Source organism: Orycteropus afer, unplaced genomic scaffold (assembly GCF_000298275.1).
Source record: "Orycteropus afer afer isolate SDZICR_OR568_19922 unplaced genomic scaffold, OryAfe1.0 scaffold00063, whole genome shotgun sequence".
NCBI lineage: Eukaryota > Metazoa > Chordata > Mammalia > Tubulidentata > Orycteropodidae > Orycteropus > Orycteropus afer.
In genome coordinates this window covers 6404038-6415061 of record NW_006921650.1, presented here as the reverse complement: position 1 = coordinate 6415061, position 11024 = coordinate 6404038, and the positions used below count along the sequence as shown (strand labels likewise).

At 38.3% G+C, this 11024-nt stretch overlaps 1 protein-coding gene across 1 annotated transcript in view; it reads right to left on the bottom strand.

Annotated features, from left to right (window-relative positions):
- LOC103196190 (EF-hand calcium-binding domain-containing protein 1-like) overlaps positions 1–10749 on the bottom strand; it is a 13456-nt gene extending 2707 nt beyond the window's left edge. The window contains exons 1-3 of the mRNA XM_007939854.1: positions 10692–10749; positions 3016–3171; positions 1992–2096 (exon numbers count right to left, since the gene is read on the bottom strand). Coding sequence (XP_007938045.1) covers positions 1992–2096; positions 3016–3171; positions 10692–10749 — 319 coding nt within the window. The remainder of the gene's footprint in view (positions 1–1991; positions 2097–3015; positions 3172–10691) is intronic.
- Positions 10750–11024: the final 275 nt, after the last annotated feature.

Here is an 11024-nt window from a genome sequence, read left to right as displayed (position 1 = left end):
CTGCAATGATGAGCTCAAGTATAGCAGGGATTGTGGGGCTGGCGTGGGATCGGGCAGTGTTTCGTTCTGCTGTGCATGGGGTCACTATGAGTCGGAAACGACTCGACGGCACTTAACAACAACAACAACATATATATACATATGCAGTCAATACTGATGCTCTTCTTACATAGCATAAAAAAAGTACACACTTCACTTTATCACTAACATTTTTTCACACAGAATCTGTGTAAGGTGGAAACCTGGGAGAGAAGGAAAACTCAAAATATTTTCCACTAAAACAAGCGATAGAAAAGTAAAAGTGGTAAACCCTGTTGAATGTGGAAAAGTTGCAAGACCCATATAAACAAGCACTCTGGTGGAGTTCTGGATCTCAGAGATCAAGGAAGAGTCCATCATCTCCTTGGGGCCTGCTCCTTTGCAGGTTATCAAATAACCTCTTGCTGGAAGTGACTTCTGTATCACTGTAACCTCCCCACAGTTCACTCACTCATCCAACAAATGTTCTTACTCGGGTCCTGGGAGTTTGACTGTGAAGGAGCTCTCATGGAGTTTATAGTCCAGTTAAATGGGTTAGCAAATGCAATAAAACCAGGAATAAAACTCCAGAGTATTTCTGGAGTCCTTCTGTCGAATTTCTCCAATCTATAACATACACATGAGTTTGGAAAACAAGCTCACTAGAAATATTTTCCTGTAATTAACATACTTAAAATGCACAGGCATACCTTGTTTCACTGCACTTTGCAGATAGTGCAGGTTTTACAGATTGAAGATTTGTGGTGACAACCCTGTATCAAGCGTGTCGGTGCCAGTTTTCCAACAGCACGTGCTCACTTCGTATCTCTGGGTCACATTTTGGTAATTCTCATAATATCTCAAACTTTTTCATAATGCTATTATTGCACACTTAATAGACTACAGTACAGTGTAAGTACAACTTTTAAATGCACTGGGAAATGAAAAACTGCGTGACTCGCCTTATTACGATAACTCACTTTATTGCAGTAGTCTGGAACCGAACCTGCAGTATCGCTGAGGTTATGCCTGTATACAAAATTTTTCTCGATAGCATACTATTAAACCAAGTACAGTTGCATTCAATGCCACAACTACTTGCCCAAAGTATTAGTATTACCATAAAGAGTTTACATCCGTGAAACTTAGCTTTTAACTTCTCAGCAAGACTTGTACAAGAACACTGCAGCAAACTAACTGGAAACTATATTTGAGTGTTACTTCATAAAAAATAACACCAGGGGAAAAAAAATTCACAAATGTCACAGAAAATGAAAAATGTTGCTATCATTTTTTAAATGTGCATTTAATTTAGAGGTCTTTATTTTCAATGTTCCAAATCCAATTGAAAGAACTTGATATAAATTTGCGTTATAGGTAACAGAAATCTTACACTACCTTGCAGTCTTAAGCAATTTGACACCTTAATAAGGAAATTTGTTCTTTGAAACAAATTTGTGTTCTCTTCCTAGGGTTCTTTACCTAGAACCTGACACTAGAGGTGTGAAGGGTAGGAAGTACACATCACACTAACGGTGCAGCAGGGTGAGGCAAACGCTGAAGTGGAAGGTTTTTGTCTTTAGACTTCCTAACCTTTCCTTTCTGTAGGAAGCGCCATTGGGCTCCCATTGTCCTTAACCTTCTTGCCTTTTCTCCTCTCCCTCCTCACTAATCAAAACTAACACTCGACTATTAATGCCCCGTTTTACTTCCTGTTGTGTCAACTTCTCACATTTTCTTTGATGAAAAGGAATGCCCCTTCATAATGTGAACTGCACCTTCTCATCCTATAACCTCCCTCAGCAGGTACCAGAAACCTTAACACTTAGTTTTTCTTAGACTAGGCCTTATACCAAAGGCCTATCATGGTGACTGACATTCAGGCATAAAGAACCATCAATACTCGAGTATTCCCTAAATACAAAATTGACTGTATCTATTACTAAGCCAGTAATCACATACAGAAATCTTACACTTCAGCTTTTCTTCAAAAGTCCCTCGAAGAAACAGTGATAATCCTTTAACCCACTCATTTACATTTATGTGGCTATCACCATCTTTGTCAAATGCAAAAAACACTGAAACAAAAAGAATGTATGTGCCATATTTTAATACAACAGTACATATGTATATTTAGAAAATTTCTTCTCTGAAGTTGAAAGAGGAAAAAAGGCTTTGGCAGTCTTTCTGGAAAGAACCAGTACTACTGAAAGGAATGTTTTCTCCCAAGTTCTTATAAAAAGACGCATTCTCCTCCATTAACAATGATGAACTTCATTTGTAACCTTTCATACAGTTACTATGAGCCAAGGTAACCAACAGAGGAGCTAATCAATGTGAGAACTCTACAGAGAGTCACAACAATTCCAGTTTTCATAATACCTAGTGTCTTTATTAAAATAATTACTTTAAAAATTACCAATGAAATCTTAGTATGTATTCTCCAATAGATAGTAAGTTAAAATATTTATTTTTTGGGGGGAGATGGCTACGTTAATCATTGTGGTCATGGTTCATAGTTATATACATGTTAAAACATCAAACTGTACACTTGAAAAACTTATGAAACCAACTAAATCATATTAAATTTATTTTAAATCTTTAAAAAAAATTTTTCAATATATTTTTATATACTGATAGTTTTCATTTTTATGAGGAAAATGAAGTCATTTGATAATTCAGGTGCCCATGGCATGTTAATCCAAAGTCATGCTTAAGAACTGCATGCTTATGATTTTAAAAATACTGCTAGTTTGCTTAGTCCATCATTGGTTACCTCTCAAAGCTGTCCCTTCATGATGTATGAAATTCTCAGTGAGCTTGTATTAAGAATCACCCTCACAATCAAACCAACTATTTTGTATTGGCAGCACACTACAAGAACTTTGCCTTTCTAGTTTGGCACTGAAAAAGTCCATGATGAAAACTGAGTACACGTGTAATATTTATTTGCTGTTATCTCCCCTTAGCTCATTTTAGTCTCTTAACAGTTCTTACCCCTATCCATCAGCATATCATCAGTCATTCCAAATACACTGTGTAGGATCCCTCGAAATGCACTACGATCTAGCCCAATCTTGTCAAGTCTTTCATCAGTTCTTCTCACCAAGCTATGAAAAAGTCTTATGAGACACTCAACTTCACTTTTTTTGACTGTAAAATGAAAACACAAAATACAACTTAAATTGCTGAGTTTCCAACCCAGTCCAATGTATTTTACTAAGCACCTATTTTGTTACTATGATGTCAGGTACTCTGGTGATTCAAAGTATGGTATGAATTTGTTGTTTAACTGTTTACACATAAGGTGGGCCTCACCCAGATGTCTCCTAAGACAGTATATAACTGACAAATTATGCGTTATTAAGGTTACCACCATAGCCACATGGAGGGAAATCAGTATGGGAATGAGAAGTTGGGCCATTTTCATGGAAGTAGACTTTGAACTGGGCCTTAAAGGATGCATAACTCACTCACTGCTGTCAAGTGAGATCCGATTCATAGCAACCCCCCTTTGGGTTTCCAAGGCGGTATCACTATGGAAGTAGATTGCCCAACCTTCCGAGTGGCTGGTGGGTTTGAACTGCCAGCCTTCTGGTTAGCCATCACATACCTTAGGCACTATGTCACCAGAGCTCCTAAAGGATGAATAGTGTAAACATAAGGACTATGTTGGAAGTGGTAAAGAAGTGGAAGATCTCAGGGGGAGAGGATATGAGTAAAGGAAAAAGGTAGAACTGGGGTAAGACTAAACATGCCTTACTGGGAGCACAACAATGAGATAGGAGGAAGTGAAAAAGTTTAAGAGGATGCCTAGTTAGAGGATTAACATTTTACTGGAGTTTTCATAGTGTGATCTTTGGACCATCTGAATGAGACACAGCCCCCTCTCCACTACTCCATGCTTGTTAAATATGCAGATTCCAGACCTTTGAGTTTTATCCCTGTTGCTCACATCTCATGATACCTAACCATCATAAATGGTATTTGAGAAATCATGGGTAACTGAAATAGTACTGAAATGGTAGAGATGAACTCATATTAATGTTTTAATTAAACTTTTAATTTCTGAACAGTTTGTTACAGAAAAGATGCCAAGATAGTACACAAAATTCCAATGTTAACATCTTATGTAACCATGGTACACCTGTAAAAACTAATACATTTAACATTGGTATGTTACTGTTAACCACAAACGTTATTCTGATTTGATCAGTTTTCCCACTAATGTTGTTTTGGTTCCAGGATCCAATCCAGAATCTTCCAATGTGTGATAGTTTTCAGTCTTTCCACATTTTTCATAACCATGTTAAGTTTTGAAGGATACTGTTAGGTGTCTTGTAGAATATTCCTCCATTTGGGTTTGCCTGAGTTTTTCTCAGCTGTGGTTGTGTTTTGGGGAAGAATACCAAAGTGCCATTTTTATCACATCATATTAGGTGATACATATCAATGTGCCTTATCGTTTATCATGTTAACTTTATCACTTCGTTATGGTAGTCCCAGATTTCTCCTCTATACGTTTCCCTTTCCACAATCCACAGTCCACTCACTCACTGCTGTCAAGTGAGATCCGATTCATAGCAACCCCCCTTTGGGTTTCCAAGGTGGTATCACTACGGAAGTAGACTGCCTTTCAGCCTATAGTCCACTTCCCTCTTCCTCAGAAGACTAATTACATATATTACTTGGAATTCTTCTATAAAGAAGGTATATCTCTTCTCCTCCTTTTATTTATCCAATCATTTATATTCATATAAAGTCAGGGCCATTTATTTTATACTATAGGTTATATTCCAATACCATATTTTGTTGCTTAAATTGTCACAGCTTTGGCCATTGGGAGGTTACAGGTTGACTCCTTTATCTCTTTGACATACCCTTATCTTCTTGCACACCTCTTTGCTTTCTGGCACTAAATGTTCCAGGCTTATCTTGCATTTTCCCCACTCAGCTATTTCACCAAGGAGCCTTGGTAGTTTCTACTGGAGAACAGTATTTAGAAACCAGTCTGGGAGCTGTATGTTTGATGCTACTGCTTGTAAGCCCTCTCAGAGACAGGAAATAAGCACGTATACTAACCCACTTATATATTAGCTCATGTCATTCTGTCTCACTAAAAAAGTGAACGACAAACAATGGACTAGTGGACTTAGAGGTGGTACTGGGTTAAGTTAAGGACAGATAATCAATTGTATTAAAAACTCATGAACACTGAGGAAGAGGGGCTCATGGATTCACAAAAGCAAATCCCACCAGATTTAACTCATTTCCACTCTCTGGTAGGAACAGATCAGGGAAATGCAGTTCACAAAGTATTCTGGGTTTAAAAGAGGCATCTGACACAATCTTGACATAGACAAAATATAAGAATGAGGGCTGGAAAATTACAGATATAGCTGACTGAACCCTTTTGTTCATAAGGTGATGTTTAACATATTACTATCTACTCAATACAGGCATACCCTGGAGATATTGCAGGTTTGGTTCCAGATCACTGCAATAAAGGACTAGCAACATTTCATCCCACTGTGCATGGGGTTGCCATGAGTCGGGGGTTGACTCCACGGCAGCTAACAACATTTGAAAAAGGTTAGATTTATTATGTGTAACTCTAGTGCATTGTCCCATAAAACCTTCTGAAGTGATGGGAATGTTCTATATCTGCTGTCCAAATGTGTAGCACCTTAAGTGTTGCTACAGTAACCAAGAAACTGAACTTTATATTGTATTTAATCTTATTTAACTTAATTTTAAATAGCCATGCATTGCTAGCTTCTACTGTACTGGACACTGTACCTCTAGAGAGCATATGCATTATACTAGCTCTACAGTATAGAACACTCTAAAGCAGCTACGTGTAAAATTATCTGGTTATACTGGGGTAGGATCCTGAGTAAACTGCTATGTGTAAGCATTTAGGGTATGAACTTTGTGATCATAACTAAAGTGTCAAATGTTTGGAATATGAAGGCACTCATTCCTTTTTCAAACAATAATTATTATCTATTTATATACCATGGGCTGCCAGAATGAACAATCTGTCTTGGAAGGGGTACAGCTGGAATGCTCCTCAGAAGTGAGAATGGCCGGACTTTGTCTCTTATACTTTGGGTCATGTTACCACGAGAGACCAATCTCTGGAGAAGGATATCATGCTTGCTAAAGGAAACTGAAAATGGGAAGAAACAGCTGTAAACATCCATTAATAATCAGAACATGGAATGTACGAAGTATGAATGTAGAAAAACTGGAAGTTGTCAAAAACGAAATGGAATGGCCAAAGATCAATATCCTAGGCATTAATGGGCTGAAAGGGATTGTTTTTGGCAATTCTGAATCAGACAACCCTACAATCTACTATGCTGGGGAATGACAAAATGAGGAAGAATGGCGTGGCATTCATCATCACAAAGAATGTTTCAAGATCCTGAGATACAATGCTGTCAGTGACAGGATAATATCCATATGCCTACTAGCAAGACCAGTTACTACTACTGTTATTCAAATTTATGCACCAACCATGAAAGCCAAAGACGAGGAAACTGAAGATTTTTAGGAACTTCAGCAGCCTGAAACTGACCAAACATGCCATCAAGATGTATTGATGATTACTGGTGACTGGAATGCAAAAGTTGGAAACAAGAATCACCAGTAGTTGGAAAATATGGCCTTGGTGATAGAAATGATGCCAGAGGTCTCATGATAGAACTTTGCAACACCAACAACTAACTTATTCATTGCAAATACCCTTTTTCAACAACCTAAACAGCAGCTATACATGTGGACCTCACCAGATGGAATACACAGGAATGAGATTGACTACATCTGTGGCAAGAGGCAATGGAGAAGCGCAATATTTTCAACCAACTCAAGGCCAGGAGCTGACTGTGGAACAGACCATCAATTGCTTATATGCAAGTTCCAGCTTAAGCTGAAGACAATTAATATTTAAGTCCACAAAAGCCAAAATATGACCTGATTATATCCCTCCTGGATTTAGAGACCATCTAAAGAATAGATTTGATGCACTGAACACCAATGACCGAAAACCAGAGGAATCGTGGGATGACTTCAAGAACATCGTCCATGAAGAAAGCAAAAGGTCATTTAAAAAATAGGAAAGGAAGAAAAGACCAAAATGGATGTAGAAGAGATTCTGAAACTTGCTCTTGAATGGAAAGTAGCTATAGCAAATGCAAGAAATTACAAGATAAAAGAGCTGAACAGAAGATTTCAAAGAGCAGCTTGAAAAAACAAGTCAAGTATTATGATGAAATGTGCAAAGACCTGGAGTTAGAAAACCAAAAGGGAAGAACTCACTTGGCATTTCTCCAGCTGAAAGAACTGAAGAAAAGATTCAAGCCTCAAGTTGCAATACTGAAAGATTCTATGGGAAAATATTGAATGATTCAGGAAACATCAAAAGAATATAGAAGGAATACACAGAATCACTCTGCCAGAAAGAATTGGCCAATGTTCATCTATTTCAAGAGGTGGCATATGATCAAAAACCAATGGAAGGAAGATGTCGAAGCTCCATTGAAGGAAATGGTGAAAAACAAGGTTACAGGAATTGATGGAGTACCCACTGAGATGTTTCAACAAATGGAAGCCATGCTGGAGGCATTTACTTATCTTTGCCAAGAAATCTGGAAGACAGCTATCTGGCTAACTGACTGGAAGAGATCCTTATTTGTATCCATTCCAAAGAAAGGTAATCCAGCAGAATGTGTTAATTATCAAACAGTATCATTAATATCACACACAAGTAAAATCTTGCTGAAGATAATTCAAAAACGGTTGTAGCAGTGTATTGACAGGAACTTCCAGAAATGTAAGCTGGATTCAGAAGAGGATGTGGAACAAGGGGTATCATTACTGATGTCAGGTCAATCTTGGCTGGAAGCAAAGAATACCGGAAAGATGTTTACTTGTGTTTTATTGACTATGCAAAAGCATTTGATTGTGTGGATCATAACAAATTATGGATAACACTGAGAAGAATGCAAATTCCAAAATCCAAAACACTCAATTATGCTCATAAGGAACCTGTACACAGACTAGGAGGCTGTCATTCGAACAGAACTGCATGGTTTAAAATCAGAAGGGAGTGTGTCAAGGTTGTATGCTTTCACTAACTTATTCAATATGTATGCTGAGCAAATAATCCAAGAAGCTGGACTATATGAAGAAAAACTTGTTATCAAGATTGGAAGATTCATTAACCGTCTGTGATATGCAGATGACACAACCCTTGCTTACTGAAAATGAAGATGACTTGAAGCACTTACTGATGAAGATTACAGACTATAGTCTGCAGTATGGGTTACACTCAAAGAAAACGAAAATCCTCACAACTGGACCAATAAGCAGCATCACAATAAATGGAGAAAAAATTGAAGTTCAAAGATTTCATATTACTTGTTTCCAAAATCAACACCAATGAAAGCAGCAAATCTGCTGCAAGACTTCTTTAAAGTGCTGAAGAGCAAAGATGTTTCTTTGAAGACTAACGTATGCCTAACGCAAGCCATGATGTTTTCAATCGCCTCATATGCATGTGAAAGCTGGACAATGAATAAGAAAGACTCGAAGAAGAGTTTACGCTTTTGAGTTGTGGTGCTTGCAAAGAATACTGCAAGTGCCACAGACTGCCAGAAGAATGAACAAATCTGTCCTGGAAGAAGTGCTGCCGGAACGCTCTGTGGAAATGAGAATGGCTAGATTTGGTCTCATCTACTTTGGTCATGTTGTCAAAAGGGACCATTTCTGGAGAAGAGTATCATGCTTGGTAAAGTGGAGGGTTAGCAAAAAAGGAGACCCTCAACGAGGTGTACTGACACAGTGACTGCCACAATGGACTCAGGTATACTAAGGATTGTGAGGATGGTGCATGACCAGGCAGTGTTTTTTCTGTTGTACACAGGGTCACTATGAGTCAGAGTTGACTTGATGGCACCTAAAAACAAAAGTAGAAAGTCAGTGTCAAAAGGGAAGACCCTCAACAAGATAAACAGACACAGAGGCTGCAATGATGGGCTCAAGCATTAGCAACAATTTTGAGGATGGTGCAGGACTGGGCAATGTTTTCTTCTGTTGTACACAGGGTTGTTGTAAGTCAAAACCAACTTGACAGCACTTAACAACAAAAACATTTTGTAGAAGACTGTATGAGAAATGGTCCTGATCAAGTATTGTATATTCACAGTATTTAAAAAAATTGCTTTCAAACAACAAACTAACACATTTAGGGGCCGTAGATATTGCTAAAAGTAATTTCGTTAGAATGAGAAGAGGAATTAGACTTCACAAGTATGCAAAATCCTTCTGAAAGTTGTAAAAGCCAGGATCTGTTAAAAAAGCAGTGAATGACAGCAGACATTTCTCATTACATTCTGCACTGGCTATAAATCTGCAGGACTGTTCTAACTACACAATTTAAGGGATACCTGATAAAAGGAGCACTGGTGGTGAAATGCATAAGGCATCTGACTGCTAACCGGAAGGTTGGCAGTTCAAACCCACCAGCGGCTCTGCAGAAGGAAGGCGGGGCAATCTACTTCTGTAAAGATTTACTGCCTCAGAAACCCAATGGAGGTTGCTATGAGTCGGAACTGATTTGATAGCAATGAGTCTGTTTTTTTGCTTTTCATCTCAGGATTGGGAAATATGCCCTAGAAGCGACTGAGAAACTGAGATAGTTTAAAACCCAACTTATTCCAACTGGAATAAGAGAAAACAGAAGTATACTGTAAGACTACTCAGTGCGGCAGTGCCTACTCCCCCCCCAGAACACACATGGAAATATGGAAGTGTCAAATAAGGAGGTTGTGGGACAGGGGCTGAAATAAAGTTCCTTCCTTAATTTTTTAAAATAGATTCTCCGAAAACTGTCAGGATTGCTTGTGGTCATATCTGAGGAACAAAATTCCCAAGATAACTTTTAAAGACCCCGATAAGTTTGATTAGCTTCAGTAAACATTAAACACTCACCATGTGCAAAGCACTATATAGTATTTCTTCAACACCTAGAGTATCTTAGGTATCTCTATTAACCCCTTGAAGTACAGCAATCATTTGCCAGTATGGCTTTTGTGTGAAAACATTCTGAGAGGACAGAGAACTCAGAACTGGTCAAAGTAAACCTTTAGAATTTAAAATTCTTTTAATTAAACTTCTGTTTCATACTATGTAACAGAATCAATTCTTGGCTGACTGAAATCCTTTAGTGTTAAAGATATCCTGAAAATTTTTGAGCTATATTTTAGGACACTGATGTTTACAAGGGGAGCTCTGGTGGCATAGTGCCTAAGGGATTTGACTGCTAACCAGAAGGCTGGCAGTTCAAACCCACCAGCCACTCCTCAGAAGGAAGACTGGGCAATCTACTTCCACAGAGACAGAGCCTCAGAACTCAAGGAGGGGTCACTTGAGTCGGATGCGACTGAATGGCAGTGAGTTTGGTTTTCTTCATTTGATGATTACAAGTTTTCCATTAAGTGTAAGCATAATTATTCACTTGCATATCCACTTTTAAAATGGCCAAAATATTAGATTGGAAGTAGAGAGAGACTGTTTAGTGTTGCAAAGCGCTTGTTGACGTCTACCAATGTTTATATCTGATTCACTAAATATGTTCAGGTAGTGCTGGAAGTCTGATCAATACTTACAGCTCTTGACAGTTTTACTTATGGATTCCACCAGTTTTTTCAAAGCCTTCTGGTCCATGTCAAGTATGATTCCAATCACATGGCAGACTTTCCAGACAGCCTAGCTCCAAGCCTAAGTGTCTGGATCGCCACTAATCCCACAGTGCACTTTTCCTTTCCTAACACAGAATGTTACCATAGTAATCTCCCAGCAACTGAACATAGAAGGTTCTCAGTAACTGAAAAATATGCAACAATGGTTGCTACTACCTAGAAGAATTAAGTAATCTCACTAAGGTTATTGAAATCTTCTAGACACTTGCCTGCTAACCAGACGGCTGGTGGTTCAAACCC